Here is a 25041-nt window from a genome sequence, read left to right as displayed (position 1 = left end):
GGCCAAGCACAACACCGGCATGTGGCTCGTCAAGGTGAGCGGCCGCCCGCCGCGGGGGGCTGCGGGAGAGCTCCGCGTTTGATGGAGGGGAGTTTGTAATAACAGCTGAGGAGGGTTTCCCATAAGCTCAGGGTTTTGCTTAGCTGCCTTTTCTCTCTCCAGGGCAGCTCCTTCCCAAGCTAGGAGAAAAGTTGCAAAGGCCAGGCTGTGCCTTGCAATGTATGGGCGTCCCGTTCCTTAGCTCGGCGTGACCCGTTCTTGTAGAAGAGCTGTTGTTCCGTGCTATCCTTCCCAGACCTGTCGAAGCAAGCTTTCCTGATTAAGAGCAGCTCGGGTGGCAATTTGCAGCTTTTTTAAATTATTTGAGTCATTCCGGTGTAAAATAAGTATATGTGAAGTAAAAAATAAGTATATGTGAACAGAAATTTTTATCCTTTAGAAGGCATTTTGTTGTTTATCAGTGTTATGCAGAAGTCTGCTACCTGTAAATTTTCCAGAAGTATTCGTGCATCAAGGTAAAGAGCAAAGGTTATCTTAGAATGTGTAAGTGAGCCATCAGGAGAATGCCCGAACGCCCGTCTTCTTGCTTGCCTTAGCAAGGACTCAGTGTCCAACACCAGGAAAATGTCCTTTGCCATCTGTGAAATCCCAGATGTATTAAAGGAAAGCTTAATTCATGGTAAGCTAGAGCTTTTCTTGAACCCTGCTCTGGCCTGGGTTTGGGACCTCACCACTGCCCTTGCCATGGCCTGAGCTCATGTTCGACCTTGTGGCTGGCTTTTGATTCTCCCCCCTCAGATCCTGGTCATAACATCGCTACAGCGGGGCTGCACTGGTTAGGTTATCTTTGAGTTTGGAGACCATAATGAGAGTAATTCAGTTCATGTTGCGTTACATTTGATTGCCCAGAAGCTCCGAGAGCGGAGATCATCCTAAATCCAGTCTCCGTCTGATGTATTGTGAGGATTCTGTCACCGGGATATTTCTGCAGGTGCTAAGTGTTTGGGTTTTTATTAGCTTTGAGGAACATGATGGCAGATTATTAAAAGAGCTCTTTTCAGAACAGCAGGCACAGTTTGTAGTCTGCTTTGAGCTGTTCTTACCATTGGAAATAAATTCTCACCTTTCTGTGTTCCTGGAGATAGCTTAATTATCACACTGCTTGCCGAGTTGCTGTCCAAAACCAAATCGGTGACGTTAAAAGGCATCACAAAACCTTTTTTCTCTCCTCCCTTCACCAAGGGAAAGTAAACTTAAAATGAGACAAGTATGCTGATGCTGTGCCTTAAAGGGCAGTGAAGCTGTAGTGCCAGACAAGAAGGAGCAAATGTGGCTTTGGTGCTGGAGAAAGCAGCGTACCTCAGCTCCCTAAGCAAGGGCCCCTAGTACCATTCTGAGGGGTCTGTATTACCTGCTGAGGGCTGGCAGATGGCGAGTGGCACCTCGGAGAAACCCAAAACCTTCTTGAGAAGCACCTCGTAAACCTGCTTGTGACAATTAATTTTTATTTCCACTGCCATTCTGTTTATTTCTAAGGTACTGAAAATGTTGAAGTTTAACCCCCAGACGCTACAGGACATGCGAGGAAGGAATGAGACAAATGCTGCTCTGAAAATTCAGTTTTGATTTGTATCTGCGATGTGTGTCATTCTCCAGCCTCCTACAGTGAGAGTTGTCATAATCTATCATGAAGAATGATTGTCTGACACTTCTAAGATACACATCATCTTGTATCTCCAAATAACGATTAAGCAATTTATCATCATGACAGATCTCTTGAGGTAGGGATGTCAGAACTGGTCTGTTCCTGTATTTTACAAACAACAGAAAAGCCTTTTTTTTTTCCCTGAACAGATCTAGCATCATCTTTGCTCCACAGAACTTAGTTTATGATACTGTTGTTTTCTCTTCTTGATAATATATTAGTTTATTTTTCTAACCTTTGACTATGATGAGTAATTTTGTACTTTGTTTTAATCTTATTTCACTATTTTGTATTTCAGTACACCTTTAGAGACAGCGTATTCCTTGCTGATTCTTGACTTTGTATCGATTTCCCCTTCAAACATGGGGCTGTATTTTTTTTTAACGTTTAATTGCATTTTGTTTGCGGCAGGTGATAACGGAGTGAATTGAACTTGAGGCTAATAAGAAAGGAAATGAGACGTGGTTCCTCGATTAAAACCCAGCATGGAGTGTCTTTCATCCTTAACTACAACACAATTTATTATGAGAGCTTTATATCTTTGTAGTTTTCCATTTGTTTGTATACAGAGAGGGAGTTGTTCTATTAGCTTGGTTTCTCAAGGTAGTTATTCACCTTCTCCACCAGCTCCTTCTTTAGAAAATAAAGGTAGAGGAAACGCAGTCCCCCCAGTCTCTAAAAGTGCTATTGTCATAGTGTCATCAGAGCACACCAGGGTAGCAAAAGGCGCCCACAGGAGTGATTTCACACCTGCTGTCTTCTGACTTCCTTAGCCCAAAGCCCTCAACGGCAGCTGGGTGCTGTCCATGAGCAGCCTTAAGCATTAGGCTTCAACTAAAACTTCTTTGCTGCCACCTCGCGTTCCCAGGCAAAGCTCCGTGCATCCGGAGCGTACAGCCTTGTTAGCATCCTGCTCCCGGTGCTCTACCGCCCACACTCAGGCTGCATCTTTTTACTTTCGTAGATGTCAGCTCTTTAGCTTTGCTTCCAAGGCACTGCAGCATCGCCCTTTCTGCTTTTGGTCTGCTTCTGCCTCTCCAGGTGTGTGCAGTGTTCAGCTCAGAGGCAGCCATGAGCTTTCTGTATAACCCCTGGCATCCCCAGAGATTCTTCTGCACATTGAGTTCTGTTCCAAGTCAGCTCTTTAACGGCTCTCCAAATAACATCACAGAAAGCAATGTCAAAAGCGATTCAAGAAGCAAATGACAAAAGCAAGCAATTAGACTGTAATTAGACTGTAGATGCCACTCTAAATCTTCCTAGCATCCTTACAGAACACGAGCTCAGGGGACAATTCTCCGTGCAGTGTGAAATTGGGATCCTTATGGTGGGGATGCATCCAGACATTGCTAGTGATAATGAAGCTTGGAGCACCAAAGCTGTATGCCTGTGTGTTTCTAATCTATCTGCACTCTCAGGGGATCCATGGCTGTGTGCAGGGCAATGGGCAGTAGCAATACTTGGTGTTGCCACTGTGTTTACCAGTGGTTTTGCCTCTGATTAGAAATAAGTGATGCTTTTTGGAAGCCTGTAGACCAAGTACCCAAGTGCTAGACCAGGTCTGATACGGAACTGTAATCTAGGCTTGTGTTATCTGACAGGCAGGGGCGTTAGGCTGATCTGCTTCTCTAGACAAAATCATTCCAATCCTGTGAAGCTCATGTGTTTCTTCAGGGTGTTCTCAGCATGACTGAGGGAAATGTTTTGTTTTTGGAAGGTTACAAGTAGCAGTGAGGAAGAAGACAACATTATAGGCCCAATGCCAGCCAAAGGACCAGTGGAGTCTGATGTGACTAAAGAATTTGAACGCAGAGCTCAGAGAATGAAGGAAAAACTTACTTCAGCAGACAGTGTAAGTTGTGGTCTTTCGCTTGTACTATGTTGTTGCTGGAGTGTATTTGTGTTTTTCTTTGCCTGCCTGTGTCTGCGTGAGCCCTGTCACTGTTGTGCTCATGATGCTAAGTGTTAAGGCAAAAAAAGTTCCTGATTTCTGCTGGAAGCTGAAAGATTCAGACGGGGTTTTGCTTATCTGATCGTGTTTTTTACACTCGCTTGCTTGCCAAGCAAGTTCCCAGGGAATCATGGATGACAGAACTTCAACCTGAATTGAAAAACTTTGGATTTGGCCCAAGAACATTCAGAAGAGCTGATGACAAATCAGGCATTGGATCTATTTGGACAGATACTGTAGCAGACAGAGAGAAGAGCCAAGGTGAGCATTTATTCATTTGTACATGTATTCATCTATGTGTGAAATATATGATCTATTTATATATCCAAATATATTCATGTATGTATTTATATTAATATAAATATGTAAAATTACATATTCATGTATGTATGTCTGTACACATACTGCCCTCAAGTAGATATGCAGACAGTTATTACGTATGTTGTTGGTACTCTGTGAAAACAAAGCTGAGCTGTTCAAAGAAATAAGTTCTCTCCATTTTTTTTCTCTAACGAGTGACCAAACCTTAGTAATGGAGACTTAAAGATGAAGGAGAGGAAATAACCATTATAAGTAACACTGGCATTTATTTGCTCCATCTCCCTTCAGCAGTAGTCAGTTGTTATCAAATTTCCAATGCATGTGTCCAATTTCTTCTACATCAAGCTGAGAAAAAAACTATCTTGTGGCCTCTGCCCTTCAGATTTAAGTAAAATAAATATAGATTTATTTTTATTTCAGACGTTCTGGTAACCATAGTGTGTAAATTGCTGCTGCTCATCATGAAGGAGAAGAGGCAAAAAAGTTAACCATTTAACAGTGTGACTGAGAGAAGTGTTTTATTTTTGGAAGGTAACAGCAGTGAGGAAGAAGACCACCTTATCTAAAGATAGTGAAGAAACTATATTACCTGGAAGAGATAATAGTTGCCGAGCAGGTGACTTCCAACAGTGTAAGTGTAGTAGCATCATGCTTCCTCTTAGTGCATTTCCTTCCAGTCTTCACTTTTTTTTTTTATTATTATTCTTGCGCGCACTGCTGCTTCCCATGGTTATGCCACTATAGTCTTCCCTTTTGGGCCCCAAACCTGTGTAAGTCATTAGGACCCTTGCCATTGACTTCCAGAATAGTGGGACTGCATGTTTAAGCAGCTGCTGGAAACACTATGATATTGCTTGGTGTCTCAGTTTGTACATGATTTAAATTATCCTTGCATCAGGACTTATTTGCTGGGAGCAGATAACTTTGATTCCAATATTATCCCAAGGAAAAAAATAGTAAAGGTTGAACTGTTAGGACGACACACACATTAACCCAAAAGGAGCTTCATGGGCTAAGCAGATCAATGCTGTAATCAACTACCTCACCCTAATGGCATTATTACATTATTTTTTTTCTCAGTCTCTGCAGAAGCATGTCATTTTCAAAGACAGACGTTGATTAGTAAAAACTTTAATTCCACATCAAATTCCCTCTCACTTTTCTGGCTGCCAACCCTGTCCGCCAGTGTATATGGAGCATTGCCTGCCTTACAGCTGCTCTAACCTGTTCCTCCCTGGTTTTTATGGCCTGAAGCCTTAAGGAAGGAAGTCAGGTTTCTTGAGAGTATAATTAGGTTGAGAATTGTGGCCTTGGCTTATATTAAAAGCTTGGAGTTTATCTGGCACTTTAAATAATTTATTTGTAGTTCATTAAATCACATACCTCCTGACTCTGAGGCTTACAAATCCAGAGCTATTATCATACTGTTTAAATTTCTTCTGTATTTTCTGCCTCTGCTGTTGTTATGAATAAAGTGGAATAACTCACGTAAAGCTATGCGTTTCATTCTGTACAAAACAAACTTTTTTTTTTAATGAAGCTTTTTTTCACTCTCTTCTTTCCTTTTTCTTTCTCCGTTGACTGTAGTCAAGGACACCTTCCAAAAACAAAAGCTTTAATTCTTGTAGGTGTTTCTCAGAGTTACTTAGCTAGTGCTGATGCCAGATACATTCTCTAATGCAATTCTGTCAGTGTTGATGCAGTTACACCGTGTGTTGGTATAGGCCCTTTTCTGTTTTCCTTGAGGGTCCTTTCTTCGGTCATAGATGAAATTCTTACTATGTGTGAGGAACTAAGGGTTTGCACAGAAGACAAAAGGAAGATGAACCTGAATAAGGATGTTGTGTTCTTGAGAAAATAGAGCTGCTCATTTTACGCTCTCTCTGAGAGAATGGGTTTACACTGGCCTTTGGGCTGGTTCGTAGTGATTGGAGAGTCTGAGGACTTGGCTACATAGCGATACACAAACACACTTTGAACCAAGCAGGGGCCACGTCGTCTTGTGAGAGCACCAGGGAGGTTCAGGTTGGAAATGAGGAGACATTTCTTCTCAGAAAGAGCAGTCAGGCACGGGGCTGGGTTGTCCAGGGAGGTGGTGGAGTCACCGTCCCTGGGGGTGTTCAAGGACAAGGTGCTTAGGGACATGGGTTAGTGGGTGACACTGGTGGTAGGGGGATGGTTGGACCAGGTGATCGTGGAGGTCTTTTCCAGCCTTAGTGCTTCTATGTTTCTGTGATTCTATGCTCTTTATCAAATGCAACTAATGTCCCTGACTTTGCAAAACGTGGTAGCTGAAGCCTGTCTGTGTCCTGAGGGCTTCTAGCAGGTGACATAAACGCCAAGAATTTAAGAGTGTGAGGGTGAGAACAGAAGGATATCTAGCTTGTTCCTGTTCCTATCCGTGACCAAAACCAGATGGTTAGGGAAAGTGTACAATAAACTGGGCATGAATTTTAAATCTTTGTCTTGAAATGTTGCCTCTGATTCTGCTAATTATGGCAGAACATCTTAAATGTCTCTTCTGCGTTGTTTTATAACTTACCTTTGCGGGATGTGGAGATTCAAGCACATCGTATTTTGAACATCAGTCACAGCGAGTTACAGGTGTTGTACTAGGCATAGCCAAGACTGATTACGCGTGCTTTCTGCACTCTGCGTGCTAAATTGACCATTCCGTTTTCCAGTTCCTCAGCTTTCTTCTTTCTTGGGAATTCCTAGACATGCTAATTCCTGGCCAATCTTTCCACTTGGAAAGGTTGCAATGTTAATATTTCGTAATACGTTCTTCCCTTCTCTTTCTTCCCATTTTTACAGGAGTCCAAGAGATCAGAATCTCTCCTGGACATGCATCAGAAAAAGCTGAAGAGCAAAGCATCTGAAGAAAAGGCCAAACCTCAGGAGAGAAGGCCGTTTGACCGAGAGCAGGATCTCAAAGTCGATCAGTGACGAAGCACAAAAACATCTCTTGTATTTGGATCTCTTGATTTTTCTTATTAAATTTGAGTATAGTGAAGGCAACATGTTTTTGTAAGATAAAGGCATGAAGCTCTTTGGAAGTCAACTAAAATTTAAATACTTATTTTTTAAAGTATTTTTCTGTAAATATTTATATGCAGAGTAAATATCCTGATGTTTAACTAACATACTGTACTATGGAGGATCATCTGTACTAAAGCTAAGCTGATAAAGATACAGATTAAAGTTTTTTGTTGTTGTTTTTTGTTTTTTTGAAGACAAGAGAAACCTTTTACATCCCCCCCAGCTCTTGTGTTGTGGAGATTGTGTGTTTGTCTGATTGGTGGTGGTGGGGAGCTGTACACACACCAGATCAATTCTGTATTGGAAGAGCTAGTGGTAGAAGAAGAAGCGACAAAGCCTCAAGATTTGCAGATTTCATTATAAAATGCTGGTATAGATGTAGGGATAAATACTTTGAGATGATAAGCTCTGCAAATTGAAACTCTTTCAAGCAGATACAATGTGAAAATTGAACCAAACTAAAGCTTATTTTGTAAGCTACTTTGCAGAGCCCAACAGCTCTTTGCTTTCAAAAAGGAAATAAATTTGGTATTTTAAAAATGTACATCCATGCTTAGAATTTTTAACTCTTACGTTGGTGGCTGCTAAACTGAGTTGTGGCCCATTTTGCATGTGAAATACCGGGTGGGTCAGTGTAGTTTGAAGACAAGCAGCCAGCACAGCTCAGCTAGGGTTGGGTGGGCAGCTGCAGTACGGGCAGGGTGAGCACCGCACAGCTAGCTCCGGCGTCCTGGTTTGTAAAGAACGATCCCCAAGCCCACTTGTGGAAAGCCAACTGCATTGAAAAATGAATTCACGATCAGGTTTTGCTGTGCGCTCAGCTCAGATCACAAGCAGTAGTCTTCAGTCATTCAGATAAATCATTTGCAGGAACATTTGCACGAATGAGGGCTGCTTGTATTAAGATTTTGTTGCTGTTAGGCTCTTTGTTTTCCTTCTCGTTCCCTTGTCCAAATGCAGGACCTGTCACCAGGTGCTGCAGATGGCCAAATCTCACCATCCAGCTGTGTTCCTGCTGTTTGCTTGCTCCTGCTGCGGCCCCAGGTGGCCTCTGGCCCTCTGCGAGGACGTGCTGGGTGGAGGCTGTGGGCTCTTGCTCCAGCGGAGAGCTCTCAGGGGAACCCTGACAGCAACTTTTTGGTTAGCGTGGTGCTCATCACGTTGCAGTCGCTGCACCTCACTCCATGGGGTGCACGGCTCTGATCAGCAAAGCCTTGATGTGAGTCAGGAGCGTGTTTTCTCTCATCTGCTTAATCCTTTCTGTTCTTGCTGCTGTTGCAAAGCAGCCTCTCGAAGGCTTGATGAAATCTGCCTTGCGAGTTAGGGGAAAATTGGAATTGTTGAGAGTTCAAATGAAGCTTTTCATTACCTTGTGTAAATTGAGCGAGCTTCTGAATTGTGTTAATACACAAACTAATCTCTTCTCACCAATGCCAAGCTGTTGCCTAGAACAGTCGTTAGAATAAACAGCGACTCAGTAAATTACAAGCTCTGTAAGCTTTTGTGTGAAGAGATGAGCTGGCCTCTACAATTTGGCCAAGCAGAAATCGTAGGGGGTGATTTTTTCAAGACTCTCTTTAGAAAAAAAAAGAGAATTTATTTCATGGAAGGCTCTCGCTGTAATTAGTATGTAACGTTTCTGGTAAGCAGCTCCCCGCACCTGTTTAATGGGCTTCGTTGCTCCTGTGCGCTGCCAGCGGCTGCTTGAATGAGGCACACCAAGCCACACCAGTTTGTAGCAGGATGTCAGGAAGCTGTTTGGGATGTGAAAAGCCTGTTAGCCAAGATCTTAAAGCATTTGCCTTTGTTTTCGGCCGGTGCAGACTTTTATTTACATATTACCACAAAAAAAGAGAGTAAGGTTCACTCCTGAGGTGTCAAATGGGTGTGGAAGGCAATTCGTGGTGAAGGCGGTGAAAAGGAGGCTGGCAGGTGGTGAGTAAATGCTGCAGGGGGTGTCTAAGGGGAATCTGAAGGAATATTATATGCTAATTAAAACCAAATGAAAAAAAAAAAAAAATCTGAGTCTGTCTTGTTACCAAGGAAAAATTAAAGGCAGAAAAGACGTTTTAAGAAAACTTACTGATTTTTTTTTTTTTTCTTTTTTTTTTGCATCTGTCTTCAGGGCACATTCCATATTGAGCTGCTTTAATGCTTGATCCAGGAAAATTGTGATAGATTAGCAATACTCTTGCCTGAGAAAAAATTCTGCTTTTCTACTTTGAACACCTGTTTCTGGAGAGTTAATGTGTATTAAATAAACCCAAAGCCTCATTTGGAACAGTCTAAAGCGTTTCTTCCTGTCTCCTTTCTCCAGCTTTGTCTGGGGGTAGCATGGTGTACCTGCACAGCTAGGAAAGTGCGTGCACTTCAGCTAACATATGGAAAGCAGCTGGAAAAAGGACATCATGTGGTGTCTCTCAGCCAGCAGCTTCAGGTTTTTCTCAGCTGCTTGTTAACAAAGACAGTGTCTCGTTAGCTGAAGTAGGCAAGGAAGGAAAGCACCGGCCCCAGTTGACTCGTTCCTGCATGACACATGGTCCCCATGCTTCTGGCTCTGTCTGTGGAATGGGAGGTGGGGACTGAGCAAAAAAAAATCAGGCAAATGTGGCATTTCTGTTGTCTTTAATCCAGACATGAAGACCACTGTGTTGCCCATGCAGAGTTGGTCTTTCACAGCAGCAACAATTCTGCATCCCCCTGCAGCACCATCAGTGCAGCAGGCGAGAGCCCTTCCTCCAGCAGCCCATCCTCCTTCGTGGGTCCGTTTGTCTGTCTTCTTACACTGGTCTTCAAACCAGTAACAAATCCCATTGCTCTTGAAATCATACCGATTTTGACTCAGTGTGGCAAATCAAGCCTTTTTTTAAAAAAAATCTTTCTTTTTGAGTGGGAACTTAAGGTCTCTAGGAGACAGCAGCTCAGACTGTTTATCACTTTGGCAGGAGCAGCTGCAGCTGTGACTTCTTCCAAACAAGCAATCCAAACATAAATATGCAAAAGCAATTCTCATAATCAGACTCTTTTTAAATTTAATTATTTTTTTTTTTTTTTAAAAAAAAGAAGTGTCTTGCCCAGAGTTCCAGCAGTTTAATGTTGCCCTTGCGTGCTTCACTTCCCAGGGGTTTAACCACTGTTGCTTGCATGTGTCCACCTGACCAGGAGCGCGATGACTTCCTGGCCTTGGGGCAAGTTACATATTCTCTTTGTCCTTCCTTGACTTCCTTTATGATGTCTGAAACCTTACGAAAGCCCCGTGGGTAGACGGCCACCTTCCTTAGCCCAAGCAGCAGCCCCTTTCTCAGCAGGATGATCTCTGTGTCAGCTGTGCCCCTCTCTCAATGAAAAATTTGCAAAATTCCCATTAGGAGATGCTGAAGAAACAAATATGTTGTATAATAAGTTCTGCCATGAAATATTACTGGGAAGAGGAGATTCTGGTCTTTTCTGCCCACATTTATTAAAGATCTGTCAGAAGATTGCACTGTTAAAGCCACAGTGGCTGTGCACATGTTCAGGCCGCCAGATTTCAATCCCATTAGAAGGCATTTCCCACTGGGCTCTCTCTGCAATAGTTCCAGCAGAGGAGAGGACCTTCTTGGCACCACCATGAGAAGCTGGATGTGATCCACTTGAGTCTGCTGAAAGAGTTGTGTCTATGAGGTTACTGCCCTCACCACTGTAAAGGGGCAAGGGAGGGGATTTGGCCTTGATGCATGGCACAAGCCACCTTTGTGCCCATCTCAAAGGAACACTGACCCCAGCTCTGCTCTTGATGTCTCTGTGACTCAGCTCAGTGGAGCAGGACTGAGGATGTGGGGGTGACAGGTTTTGGGGTCCCCCCGGGCACCCTGTGGGCACACTCAGAATATTTCCATGGTAGCTGTTGTTCCTTCAGGCATGCAAAAAGCTTTGCCCTTCTTGGTTAGCTCGGTGCTTGCCTGCAATTCAAAAGACAGACTGCTCTATCCGAGATGTCATACTGAGCCTGCTTTCAAGCCACGTGAGCAATGCCTTGCATAACGAGCCAGGGTTATGCTCGCTTGGTGCTGGTGTGGTCTCAGACGGAGCATGGCCTTCACGGGTGTGCACCACACTTCAAGGAAGACGTGAACCCACACGGCAGAGAATTCAGAGAGCAATAGGCGTGACCACAGGTCTAGAAAACAGGAGACCAAATTGAATGACCTGAGGTTGCTGAGCACGCTGGCGACAAAGCAAAGGGATCCGTCTGAGTAAAGGGATAAAGTGAAACGGCAGAGTTGAAGGTAATAAAATGCTTTCCACGTCCACAGTGAACAGCAAAGAAATAATGAGCTCCAAGTGCAACAGGGGAAGCTTAGTCTAGACATTCAGAAAAGCTCCCAGTGCTAAGGAACGAGTCACACAATAGAGTACAAAAGGCCATACAGAGGGGATCTAAGTCCAGCAGCCCTTCTCAGAGCAGAACCAGCTGCACAAAAGCCAGAAATGCTCAGTGCCTGAGACTCTGGTCCCTTTTGAGGCAACCAGATCCAGTAATTTCTTTCTGAGAGTCACCTATTGATAATTTATCTTCCGGCAGCTTTTCAAACACCTTGTCATCCACCTGTGGTGGTTTTATCCCTGGGGGCAGTGGCTGACTGACCAGAGGGCCATGCTGCCATCCCCAGGGACCTCAGCAGGCTGACAGGAACCTCCTGAATGCCAGCACGGAGCAGTGCCGAGCCCTGCGCCTGGGGAGGAGCAGGGCTGGGGGCAGGAGACCTCCAGGCTCTGGGAATGACCCCCGAGTAGTTGAAAACCCACCCAAATTCCCCTCCCATCGCAAACGACCTGGAAGCACTTCAGAGCCATGACACCACCATTTCAAAACTTTATTAAACGTAACAAAAGGGAGGCATACAGAGTGCATACACACCGTACAGTACCAGTTATGGGTATTTGCATTACAGGCATGCTGAAGCACCCTGCTTACCACCTGACACCATGTCCCAAGGGTGAAACCCAGGCCCCACACTTTGCCACCTTGTGCGGCCACCAGGGCCAGTGCAGGCTGGGCCTGTGCTGGGCTCTGAGGGGCCCAAAAAAGATGCTTCAGGGCCTGACAAAGGGGTTTGGGCCTTGCCTTTACCTGGGGAAGCTAGGCCTTTGGAGGGGGGCTCCCCTCCTCCCACCAAAGACAACCCCATCAGTGTTGAATGCCCCAAAGACCCACAAAAAAAAACAGGCTGAAAAGGCCAGTCCCTCACAAAATGCCCAACCTCAAAAAGGCCGGACCTCCTCCAAGAAGGATGCTAAGCCACCTAACTCCCCCCAAAAAAGGGACCCAAAAGACCTAACCCCCCAAATTCTGCCCCCCTAAAAAGACCCCCAAGTCCAATGTCTCAAAAGCTAGTCCCCCTAAAAAGATCTCCTTGAAATTGACAGCCCCCAAAATGGCTGGCTCACCCCCCCAAAAAGAAAAAACAACTCAATGCACCCCCCAAAGCACCCCCCAAATCCCAACCCTCCACACCCCAAAAATGCTGGTCCCTTATAAACTGTCCTAAAAAAACCCTTCAACCTCAAAAAGCCCCCTAGAAAAAATGCCCAAATGTTAGTCTTGAAAAACATTCCTCCAAACTGCCAACCCCCAAAACACTGCCCTCCTCTAAAGACCTCTAAGAAAAAAACAAAACACTGTGCACCTGGGGCTCAACAGCAGAAGTCACAGCAGGGATCTTCAGGAGCACTTCAAGAGCTGAAAAAGAACCCCACCCCATTCGGCTCAGTCTAGAAAAGGCTGCATGTCATCCACTTCATCATGTGAGCACGCCGACGGTACGGGGGCAATTCTTCAAATTACACTGACCCACCGGGTACTTCACATGCAAAATGGGCCACATTTCCAACCAAGGTCCTAGGGCCTCACAAATAAAGTTGTGTGTTTTAAATAAGTAACACAACTCAGTTTAGCAGCCACACATGTAAGAGCTAAAGAACTCTAAGCATGGAGGTACGTTTTTAAAATACCAAATTTATTTCCTTTTCGATACCAAAGAGCCGTTCTGCTCTGCAAAGCAGCTGACAAAATAAGCTTTAGTTTGGTTCAATTTTCACATAGTATCTGCTTAAGAGTTGGATTTTCTGATGATAGGCCCTGCAAATAGAAATTCAAGTTTCTCTTCATCTATACCAGAATTTTATAACAAAATCTGCAAGTTGTGAGGCTTTCTTGCTTCTCCTACTACGTCTTCCTGCTACAATACAGAAATGATTTGGTGTGTGTACAACTTAATTCTTTTTTATGCTAAAAAAAAATCTAGCAAGTTCACATTATTTCTCTTTCTTCCAAAGTTTTTTTTTTCTTTTAAAAAACAGCACTTTCCTTTATCAGCTTAGCTTTAGTACAGATGGTCCTCCATAGTAGAGTATTTACAGACAAGTAATACTAGTTAAACATCAGGATATTTATTCTGCGTACAAATATTTACAGAAAAATACTTAAAAAATTAAGCATTCAGATTTTAACTGACTACCAAAAAGCTTCACGCTTTTATCTTATAAAAACATATTGCCTTTACTGTGCTCAAATTTACTATTCAGATCCCGGGATTTTCTTATAAGGGCCTTTTTTTGCGCTTCATCAAATCGATTGACTTTGAGATCCTGCTCTCGGTCAAACGGCCTTCTCTCCTGAGGTTTGGCCTTTTCTTCAGATGCTTTGCTCTTCATTTTTTTCTGATGCATGTCCAGGAGAGATTCTGATCTCTTGGACTCCTGTAAAAATGGGAAGAAAGAGAAGAGAAGAATGTATTACGAAATATTAACATTGCAACCTTTCCAAGTGGAAAGATTGGCCAGGAATTAGCATGTCTAGGAATTCCCAAGAAAGAAGAAAGCTGAGGAACTGGAAAACGGAATGGTCAATTTAGCACGCAGAGTGCAGAAAGCACGTGTAATCAGTCTTGGCTATGCCTAGTACAACACCCGTAACTCGCTGTGACTGATGTTCAAAATACGATGTGCTTGAATCTCCACATCCCGCAAAGGTAAGTTACAAAACTAATGCAAAATGAACAACTAAGATGCTCTCTCAACACTAGGAGAAACAGAGGCAATATTTTCCAAGATCTCAAAATCACATAATGGTTTGGGTTGGAAGGGACCTCAAAGATCACCCAGTTCCAACCCCCTGCCATGGGCAGGGACACCTCCCACCACACCAGGTTGCCCAAAGCCCCATCCAGCCTGGCCTTGAACACCTCCAGGGATGGGGCATCCACAGCTTCTCTGGGCAGCCTGCGCCAGGGCCTCACCGCCCTCTGAGTGAAAAATTTCCTCCTAACATCTAATCCAGATCTCCCCTTGTTTATTTTAAAGCCTTTCCCCTGTGCCCTATCCCTACACCCCCTGACAAAGAGTCCCTCCCCAGCTTTCCTGTAGGTCCTCTTTAGGTACTGGAAGGCCACTGTAAGATCACTCCGGAGCCTTCTCTTCCCCAGGCTGAACAACCCCAACTCCCTCAGCCTGTCTTTGTAGGAGAGGTGCTCCAGCCCCTTGACCATCTTCATGGCCCTCCTCTGGACTTGTTATAATACGTCCATGTCCTTCTTCTGCTGGTGGCCCCAACTCAGGTAAGGTCTCACAAGAGGAGCTGGCTCATGTACAGTTTCTCATCAAGCAACATCCCCAGGTTCTTCTCCTCAGGGCTGCTCTCAATCTGCCCAACCTCTATTTATCCTTCGCATTGCCCCAGCTCAGATGCAGGACCTTGCACTTGTCCTTGTTGAACACATGAGGTACAAACCTTCCTCTCAAGCCTGCCCAGGTCACAGAATCACAGAATCATCTAGGTTGGAAGAGACCTCCAAGATCACCGACTCCAACCTCTGACCTAGCACTAACAAGTCCTCCACTAAACCATATCCCTAAGCTCTACATCTAAACCTCTTTTAAAGACCTCCAGGGATGGTGACTCAACCACTTCCCTGGGCAGCCTATTCCAGTGACTAACAACCCGTTCAGTAAAGAAGTTCTTCCTAATTTCCAACCTAAACCTCCCCTGGCGCAACTTTAGCCCATTCCCCCTCGTCCTGTCACCAGCCACGTGGGAGAATAGACCAACCCCCACCTCGCTACAGCCTCCCTTCAGGTACCCGTAGAGTGCAATAAGGTCACCCCTGAGCCTCCTCTTCTCCAGGCTGAACAGTGCCAGCTCCCTCAGCCGCTCCTCATAAGACTTGTTCTCCAGACCTTTCACCAGCTTCGTAGCCCTTCTCTGGACTTACTTGAGCACCTCGATGTCCTTCTGGTAGCGAGGGGCCCAAAACTGAACGCAGTACTCGAGGTGCGGCCTCACCAGAGCTGAGTACAGGTCCCTCTGGATGGCATCCCTTCCCTCCAGTGTGTTGACTGTACCACAGAGCTTGGTGTCATTGGTAGACGTGCTGAGGGTGCACTCGATCTAACTGTCCATGTCCCCAACAAAGATGTTAAATGGTGCTTGTCCCAATACTAACCCCTGAGGAACACCACTCGTCACTGATCTCCACCTGGACATCGAGCCATTGACCACAACTCTTTGAGCGTGACCATCCAGCCAAGTACTTACCACCAACTTGTCCATCTGTCAAATCCACATCTCTCCAATTTTTTGAGACATGGGTATTGTGAGGAACAGTGTCAAATGCTTTGCAGAAGTCCACGTAGATGGTGTCAGTTGCTCTTCCCCTATCCACCAATGCTGTAACCCGTCACAGAAGGCCACCAGATTTGTCAGGCCCGATCTGCCCTTAGTGAAGCCATGTTGCCTGTCACCAATCACCTCCTTATTTTCCTTGTGCCTTAGCAGAGTATCCAGGAGGATCTGCTCCATGATCTTGCCATCTGGGCAAGAGACTGACTGGCCTGTAGTTCCCTGGGTCCTCCATGTTTCCCTTTTTAAAAATGGGGGTTTTGTTTTCCCTCTTCCAGCCAGTGGGAACTTCACTGGACTGCCACGAGTTCTCAAATATGATGGACAGTGGCTTGGCAACTACATCTGCCAGTTCCCTCAGGACCCACAGATGTATCTCATCGTGTTCCATGGAGCTGCACACCTTCACGTTCCTTAGGTGGTCTCAGACCTGCTCTTCTCCTACAGTGGACAATTCTCTCAGTCCCTGCTTTGCCTTCTGGGGCTTGGGTTACGTGGCCGGTATTTGTTTCATTCTGCGATGGTATGGAACAAAACTCATGGCTTTACGTGAAAGTTATTTCCCTACCTTCATAATGGTAGTAGAGACAGAAAATACAGAAGAAATTTAAGACAGTATGCTATTAGCTCTGCATTTGTAAGCCCGTAAGTCATGTAACTTAATGGTAAATGTCCTAATGACTTAAACAGTAGGTCTGGGGCTTAAAACAGACCATAGTGCATCACCATGGAAAGCAGCAGTGCTAGCAAGAACAAGGAAATGAGAGTGAAGACTGGAAGGAAATGCATCAACAGGAAGCACGATACTATTACACTTACATTGTAGGAAGTCACCTGCTCAGCAAGTCTCTTATCTCTCCCAGATAACACAACTTCGTTATTCTTGCTGGTTGACTTTTTTGTCTCTTCTCTTTCCTGATGAGTGGAAGTGAATGACTACAGTTATCAAAACTTCCAAAGTAAAAAATAAAATAAATAAAATCTATATTTATTTTGTATTAAATCTGAAGCACAGAAACCACCATATATTTTTTGCTCAGCTGAATGGAAGAAAAAATTGGATAACTGGAAATTTGATGAGCTGATACAGAGTAATTGACTACTGCAGAAGGGAGAGGGAGCAAATGAATACCAATGTTACTTCAAATATTATTTCCTCTCCTTCATGTTTAAGTCTCAATTAAGGAGTTTTAGCAAGTCATTAGAGAAAAAAAATGAAAAGAAATTTTTCGACAGCTCCAGTTTGTTTTCACAGAGTACCAACAACATACATAATAACTGTCTCCATATATATACTTGAGGGTAGCGTATGTGTGTATATATACAAAATAGCGTATACAAACGTAAGTTCATATTTATGAATATAAATACACACATGAATGTATTCATATATAAAGTGATCATGTAGCTTCTATATATATAAATACATATACAAATGACTAAGTGCTCACCTTGGCTTTTCTCTCTCTGTCAGCTGGAGTATCTGTCCACACAGATCTATCACCTGATTTGTCATCAGCTTTTCTCTTGAATGTTCTTGGGCCAAATCCAAAGTTTTTCAGTTCAGGTGGAAGTTCTGTCATCCATGATTCTCTGGTAAGCTGCTTGGGTTCATCCTTTGCAAAAGAAAGTAAGGGAAAAAAAAATGAGTGTAAAAAACACAGTCAGATAAGCAAAACCCTCTGTCTGAATCTTTCAGCTTCCAGCAGAAATCAGGAACCTTTTTTGCCTTAACACTTAGCATCATGAGCACAACAGTGACAGGGCTCACGCAGACACAGGCAGGCAAAGAAAAACACAAATACACTCCAGCAACAACATAGTACAAGCGAAAGACCACAACTTACACTGTCTGCTGAAGTAAGTTTTTCCTTCATTCTCTGAGCTCTGCGTTCAAATTCTTTAGTCACATCGGACTCCACTGGTCCTTTGGCAGGCATTGGGCCTATGATGTTGTCTTCTTCCTCGCTGCTACTTGATACCTTCCAGAAATAAAACATTTCCCTCAGTCATGCAGCCTTGCAGCCACTGCAAGGAAAACTGTCTGCTGTGCTCATACTGTCACCTGCCCCCATCAAGAAAAGAGTAAAGCTTTGAGTCGTAGGTCAGTATTTTCATTCTAGCGGGTTGCATTCCTTTTTAATGTTTTCAAAAATCTGAACTTTGCTAAGATGTTCATTTGTGAAGGACATGACATGACACACCAAAGTAAAGACAGGAAAAGCATCTGGAAGAATCACTGTGACTACCATTTAGGCTGCCAGCATTCCGTGCATTGTCCGTCTCACAGCAGAATCACAACACACCAGACCAGCCTGCTTCTTTTTTTAGGCTTTCTTATGCTGCCGCATTCGATGCAGGCAAAAATAAGTCAGACACCTGCTGGTCTAAAATTAAACTGGCATGCCTAGTAGACTTTTTGAGGCTCCAACCTGTTTAAGCATCACTGATAGCTTATGCTAAAACGAAAGTCTTCTGTTTTCACAAACCTCGTTGCAGAATTTGGAGGAAGCTGATGGTCCAAGGGAACATCTGTTATTCCCGGGGTCCTCTGAAGACTTCCTAAAGCCAGGCGGTAATGCAGGACCTATAATGGGCCTCGAGTGGGAAGAAAAAAAAAATAATATATTTTTCAAATTGGAAAAAAAGGAAGCAACATAGCTGTACACAGACGGCTACATTAAACGACAACATTTCCTGCAGGAAAATTTTAGAATAAGTAAATATAAAAATAAAAGTTTTAAGAGAAGTGTAATTCTTCTTCCCATGGCACGTGTGCCTCCTGTGAGCACACCGCAGAAGTGACTCAACTCGTAAGAGCAGTCTGTCTCCATTTCCCATAAGGACCTCTGCAGGTAGCCGGAATGCAAGAAAACTGGGAAAGTTGTGGCACATCGTCAAGGCAATCCCCTGCTTTTCTTCCCCAGCTTCCTTCACAAGATTCAACAGCAAGAAAAGGAGCCAGGCCAAACACACGCTGCTCTTTCTCCAGCACCAAAGCTGAGTTTGTTCATTCTTGTTTCGCACTACATTTTCACTGCCCTTTAAGACACAGCATCAGCAAACTGCCTTCAACTTAAGTTTGTTTTCCATGGAGGAGGAAAGAGAGAAAGTAAAAGGTTTTGTAATGCCTTTGTAACTTTACTGTTTTGGTTTTGGACAGCAACTCGGCAAGCAGTGTGATAATTAAGCTATCTCCAGGAACACAAAAAGGTGAGAATTTATTTCCAATGGCGAACACAGCTCAAAGCAGACTACAAACTGTGCCTGCTGTTCTGGAAAGAGCTCTTTTAATAATCTGCCATCATGTTCCTCAAAGCTAATAGAAACCCCAAAGCTAGTAAAAACCCAAACACTTATCGCCTGCAGAAATATCCCGGTGACAGAATCCTCACAATACATCAGACGGAGACTGAATTTAGGATGATCTCCGCTCTCTGAGCTTTTGGACAATCAAACATAACGCGACGTGAACTGAATTACTCTCATTATGGTCTCCAAACTCAAAAATAACCTAACCAGTGCAGCCCTGCTGTAGCGATGTTATGACCAGGATCTGAGGAGGGGAAATCACAAGCAGCAAGCCCTGCCAGTGATTCAGCCACAAGCATGAACGTGAGCTCAGGCCATAGCAAAGGCAGAAGTGAAGTTCCAAACCCAGGCCAGAGCAGGGTTCAAGTTGAAGTGCCACTTCCCCCTAGCCGCTGGGAAGATCAAACAGCTTGTGTTTTCCTCTTATCCTCTCTCTTTTCTTCTTAAGACCATATTTTAGGTTCCCAATATAAAGAGATTGAAGTTAACCCCATACAGATACAGCCAAAATCATCTGTCATTTTAGTCAGCAAGCACCTCTAATTTGCAGGCTAAGGGAGCTAAACCAGACTACACTAAAAGATTTCTACCCAAACATGTAAGAACACCAATGTTGTGGGCGCCACCTCTGCAACCTGTGAAAAAGAGCAGGTCTCAAAGGCTCTGCCCTGCCTGTCACAGCGCCGGGGCTCCTCTGAGGAACAGCAAAATGGTTCCCTGCTCAGCCCTCCCACGCTCACCACTTCTGTGCTTCCTTTTTGACACAAATATCCCTGCTGCTCAGGTCTGTGCTCAGCACCATGCAGCTGGCACATCCCTGACGGATTCCTGGGCTTCTGGAGACCCTTGGGATGGGTGAGGTGGCTCTCATGAGATATATTTCCTGCTGCCGGTAACTGTGGGACTCATCTACGTGCATTGGGCAGAAAAGCTCTAGCTTACCATGACCATGAATTAAGCTTTCCTTTAATACATCTGGGATTTCACAGATGGCAAAGGACATTTTCCTGGTGTTGGACACTGAGTCCTTGCTAAGGCAAGCAAGAAGACGGGCGTTCGGGCATTCTCCTGATGGCTCACTTACACATTCTAAGATAACCTTTGCTCTTTACCTTGATGCACAAATACTTCTGGAAAATTTACAGGTAGCAGACTTCTGCATAACATTGATAAATAACAACATCCTTTCTAAAGGGGAAGAAAATGTGTTTACATATATATAAGTATTTTACCCTGGAATGATTGAAATAGTTGTGAAAAGCCACAAATTGCCACTCGAGCTGCTCTTAATCAGGAATGCTTGCTTCGATAGGTCTGGGAAGGATAGCACGGAACAACAGCTCTTCTACAAGAACGGGTCACACCGAGCTAAGGAACGGGATGCCCATACATTGCAAGGCACAGCCTGGCCTTTGCAACTTTTCTCCTAGCTTGGGAAGGAGCTGCCCTGGAGAGAGAAAAGGCAGCTAAGTATGCAAAACCCGGAGCTTATGGGACAGGTGAGCACCTGAATTTTTGCTCATCTCTCTAACCTTCAAACTACAAGCTACACTTGTTTTTCCCCCTCTTTTCCTTCGCACACTTTGACATAACACTTTACCCCTTGCGAGAAAGCAGGAAACGTGCCTTGGCTGATATTAAATTTACAAGCATTTCTTTTTTGTGTTCTATTAAGGACTGCTTTATTTTTTAGTGACTGCCTACATTTCGTATCATTCGAAGAACACACTGTGCGTATGAAATGTCAGGATGAGAGCTGGTTCCTCTTGGAGCTGTGAAAACACCAAATGAGCCCACTGAGCAGGACACCTCACAATTATAAGCGGTTTCCTCAGTTACAGCGAGGCATAGTCAAAAAAGGTATGGAAAGGGTACTTCCAAACACATTCAGGTTTTCTGAACTGCTGCTGAGCTCAGCAGAATGGTATCCAAACTAACCCAAATCCCACCGTGAGAATCCCTTGCAGACAGCACGCACTGTACGCAGCCTGACAGCACGTTGAGCCACCTCCCTGGAACTGAGCACTCGTACCCAACAGGCACGGACGGACTGACTTCATCTGTCAGCTCCCCAGGGATAGCTCTGAGGAAGGTAACGGGGAACCACGGCCTCTGCTGTGCCTCCTGTCAGTGAGCACCTCCTTGGCAGCACTGCTTTCACATCGCTTATCGTTTCAAGTTACAGAAGGAAGCGCAGTGAGTGACACACAGTCAGGAGGCTGTGAGGCACACTGTGAATAGAAAACCCATAAATAGGTGTCTTTCCTCAGTGTGCCAGAACTACCTGCCCTTAAACAGGGAGCTTTCCTGCAGCCCTGTGCTGCTTTATCCCCCACAGAAGTGAACTGCCCTGCTCCCTCCTGGCCCAAGAAAGAAATACAGTAGTAGGTGTCCTTGTACCAGCAATCTGTTCTCCCTGCACTGATCCAAGACCTATGACAGAAAACAGAAGAAACCTGACCCTCAAAGTATACATCTGACGGTTCACGTTTTCCTTCTCTCTCCAGCCTCCCAGACGGCACTATCAGGGCCATGCGTTCTGTTTCAGGGGAATGCTATTCTTGTTCTCCAAGTGAGGAGGAAGAAATTCTAATCACCTGAATCTGCAGGGTACAATTGAAATGTTCTGTGGCATTGCCACAAAATATTTTATCTAAAATAATCGTGTTCCTGAATATAATTCCATTTTAATTACCTCTCTGGAGAATCATCCTCTTTTTTAAATCCGGGAGGAAGAGCAGGCCCAAAAAAGCCATCATCATCATCATTTTCCTCCATTCTTTTTGGCTTTCTGCAAACACAAAGATTTCACTTACTAATTACCTTGACACGCATAGCAATTATCTACACTTTAAGAAGGGAAAAAAAAAAAGAAAACCAACAAAATGATTTCAGTCTTATGTACTAAATATCTCACTGTTACCAAGGAAACAGTACAAAAGGATCCAAAATAATTTGAAGCAATTAAAAATTTGAGACCATAAGCTTCACTCCAAAAATGCTCTGACATTTAAGAAAAAAAAACCAACAGCAAATATGAGGAGTGCTTTTGCAGTAGAAGGAAGAGAAGTATCATGGTAAAATACCATTTTCTAGTCACAAAGCAATTTTAAATTCAGCACACTTCTTTTTACATTTTTATACGCCGTCTGCATTTTGGCTGGTAGTTTTCCCAGCTCAGCTCTACTGAACTGAAAAGCTGCTGAGTAAGACAGCAAGAGAAAAGTGAGCAATATTTACTCTAACGCGCTCACACGGAGTGATGTTCTTCAAGACCCTTACACAAAGTCTAAAACAAACACACAAGTTTTTAGCGCAGCAATTATGAGTCATCGACCACCCGAAATGAGAGCACGTGCAGGCTCTTGTTATTTACTGAACAATTTTGATTTGAGTTGGCTTAACTGAACGTGTAAATTCAGTGTAAGCGGAGCCTGTCCTCAGCACAATCAAACCATTATGGAATTTATTACTTTAATTGCAGAACGAAATCCGTATGCTAAAAATACACAGACCAGATTGCCCTAAATATCCTAATTCCACCCTAACAAGTCACAGAGGTCGGCTGAGCATTCTTGACCCCAAAGAACACGGAGAACATACCACCACGTTTCATGTAGGTACAGGGTTTACCTTTTTGTTTACGTAACAGTTTCTCCTATTTTATACAGACACAGTTGCTATTTTTGCAACATTTTACGAGGTAAAAACAAACAACCTAAGAACAGACTCACTTGGGCGCTGAAGCTCCTTCTGGCTCCTCTTCAGAATCTCCGTGTGCGTCTCTGGGTAGAGGAAGAGATTCGGAGTCGTCATCACTGCCAGGACTTTCTGAGCTGCTGCTGCTTCTGTAGTCCGGAGGCAGCGCTGGCCCTGCAACTGAACATCCAGAGGTACACACAAGAGTTATTACACATTTCAAACAAGTGTTATCTGTCTTGGTCCTCCCAAAACACACATCTGCCCAGAATTAAGTTTAGTCACCGCTCTGTCTAGGATTTAGAGGAGATATCTAAACAAATGTATAAAAATTGTATTACTTCATTCCCCATCATGCAATGAACAACCCTCCCACATCACGTTAGCATCTTGCTCAGGCACTGCCGTGAGGTATCCTCTGGATGTTGGTTCTCTTCTGGAACAGGAGCAGAAAGGCCTGTTGTACTTAATGGGATTTACAATACCTGTGACATGAAGTGGTGTATTTCAAAGAACTGATTATATTACCAAAGCATGTGAAGCTTACTAGTGACGAAGCCTGTAGTTTTTACATACACAGCACGGGAGACCACACATTACTGGAATTTAATTGCCCTCCTGCTCTAGGAATGCTCTAACAATTAGGGTTATTCTCACTCCAGTTTTAGCCACACTAAGCCAAGGAGTGAGAAAACAGCAGGCACAGAGTCAGGGACTCTGCTGAACAAGGGCGGATTTAACGCCCTGCAGCACAGACACCATCCCTCCTTTTAATATTTCGAGCGTCCAGCCTGAGACTGACAGGACAAAAAGACGTCCAGTGGGGAAAAGGCATTGCTGGCTTTATGAATAGGGTTTGATGAAAAGATGAGGTGTGATAAAACCACGTAAATGAAGGGTAACGGGAAATTACCCCTTCAGCTGAGGGTTTTTTTTGATGGCACAAAATGATACCTGATGCAGACTGAGGTTCCATTGTTAGCTGACAAAGGCCAGGCAGAAACTGAGACCTTCAAGCAAGCTATATAGGGCTTTTATCTGTCTTTAGCAAGAGACACAGAATGAGGGCAGATTACTAGTTTATGACACATCCAGACAGATCTGCCACTTACTTTCTTCTCTGATTTAATGGGATGGACCTTAACCAGGACATTATGGTCTGAGAATTTAAGGTGGAGGCTGATGTGCTGATGTGCTGACCAGCACCAATGCTTCCTACCTCAGTTCCTTCACACTATTCTTCTCTGCTATGCCACGGAGCATGCCTGCGTGGGCCGTGCAATAAACCCGAGCAGGGAATTTAGCAGGCATGACAGTAACCCTGGAGAAAGTGCTCCCCTAAAACAGCTGCTTGTTTGTGGAGTTACAGCCAAAGCAGTACAACCACGAAGAAAGCAAGGACAGAGACTGCTTCTGGAAGGAAACTGGCATGTAAAGCCTGGGGACGGGAAGGAAGAGTCAGCCGGATGCGGTGAAAGAAATAGAGGAGAAAGGCTTGGGAGGATGGAGAAAGCAACCACAGTTCAGGTCGGACCAAGCCGAGTGTTTGACAGCTGCTGGAAGCAGCCGCCCTCACGCTGCCAGCCCCACCGCAGACACGGCCAGCCCCCCCTGCTGCCCTGCTCCCCCCCGATTACTCGCAGCCGTTCCCCAGCAGTGCCGGGGCCGGGCCAGCTTCACAGAACCGCCACGGGGGGCTGGAAGGGGCCTCCGGAGACCATGGGTCCACCCCCCTGCCCAAGCAGGTTCCTCGGAGCAGGCTGCCCAGGCAGGCGGCCAGGCGGGCCTCGGGTACCTCCAGAGGAGACCCCACAGCCCCCCTGGGCGGCCCGTGCCAGCGCTCCGCCAGCCCCACCGTGAGGAAGTTCTGTCGCATGTCGGTGCGGAACCTCCTGGGCTCCGTGGGGTGAAACCGCGGCCCCCGGCTGTTAATGACCCGCCCGGCTCACCAATTAACTGCCGCTCGTGTCGCCTGTCGCCGCGCCGCCTGAAACCGGGCAGACACGCGGTGAACACCGACACGCGCGGGGGAGGCTGCCGCAGCTCCACAACACCGCGCATTCCGGGCTTTTCCCCAGGCGGGCGGCGACACGACGCGGGGACGCTTTCGGTCGCGATAGGACGCGTCGCGACAGATTCCTCCCCCCCCCGGGCGCTCACCGCGGCCGCAGTCCTCCTCCGGGTCCGGCTGGGCGGCGGGCAGCTCGCGGGGCATGGCGGCCGCCGGGGGCGGGGCCGCGCGCGTGCGCGCCAAGCACGCCCCGCCCCCTCAGACACGAGGCCACGCCCACTCGGGACATGACCACGCCCATAGGTCGTGACCACGCCCCCACCGCTCCTCTCCCCCTCCCCTGT

The 25041-nt window shown here is 45.1% G+C and overlaps 2 protein-coding genes across 2 annotated transcripts; one reads left to right on the top strand and one right to left on the bottom strand.

The window, feature by feature from the left end:
• The first annotated feature begins 6 nt into the window (after positions 1–6).
• On the top strand, positions 7–7182 carry LOC118164867 (GPALPP motifs-containing protein 1-like). The gene is given in 7 exon segments (XM_035322658.1): positions 7–34; positions 3423–3557; positions 3770–3917; positions 4516–4579; positions 4581–4608; positions 6792–6919; positions 6921–7182. Coding segments are annotated over 7 exon segments (606 nt in total). The 5' UTR covers positions 7–19; the 3' UTR covers positions 7009–7182.
• A 5816-nt stretch (positions 7183–12998) lies between these two features.
• Positions 12999–24988, bottom strand: GPALPP1 (GPALPP motifs containing 1). The gene is made up of 8 exons (XM_035322649.1): positions 24847–24988; positions 22722–22866; positions 21683–21778; positions 18165–18273; positions 17523–17657; positions 17127–17291; positions 16495–16590; positions 12999–13757 (listed from the first exon to the last, which is right to left on the bottom strand). The coding sequence occupies exons 1-8, from the start codon at positions 24899–24901 to the stop codon at positions 13539–13541; spliced, it is 1020 nt and encodes a 339-aa protein (XP_035178540.1). The 5' UTR covers positions 24902–24988; the 3' UTR covers positions 12999–13538.
• Positions 24989–25041: the final 53 nt, after the last annotated feature.

Source organism: Oxyura jamaicensis, chromosome 1 (genome assembly GCF_011077185.1).
Source record: "Oxyura jamaicensis isolate SHBP4307 breed ruddy duck chromosome 1, BPBGC_Ojam_1.0, whole genome shotgun sequence".
Lineage (NCBI taxonomy): Eukaryota > Metazoa > Chordata > Aves > Anseriformes > Anatidae > Oxyura > Oxyura jamaicensis.
The sequence above is the reverse complement of the archived record's forward strand: the minus strand, read 5'-3'. Positions and strand labels throughout refer to the sequence as shown.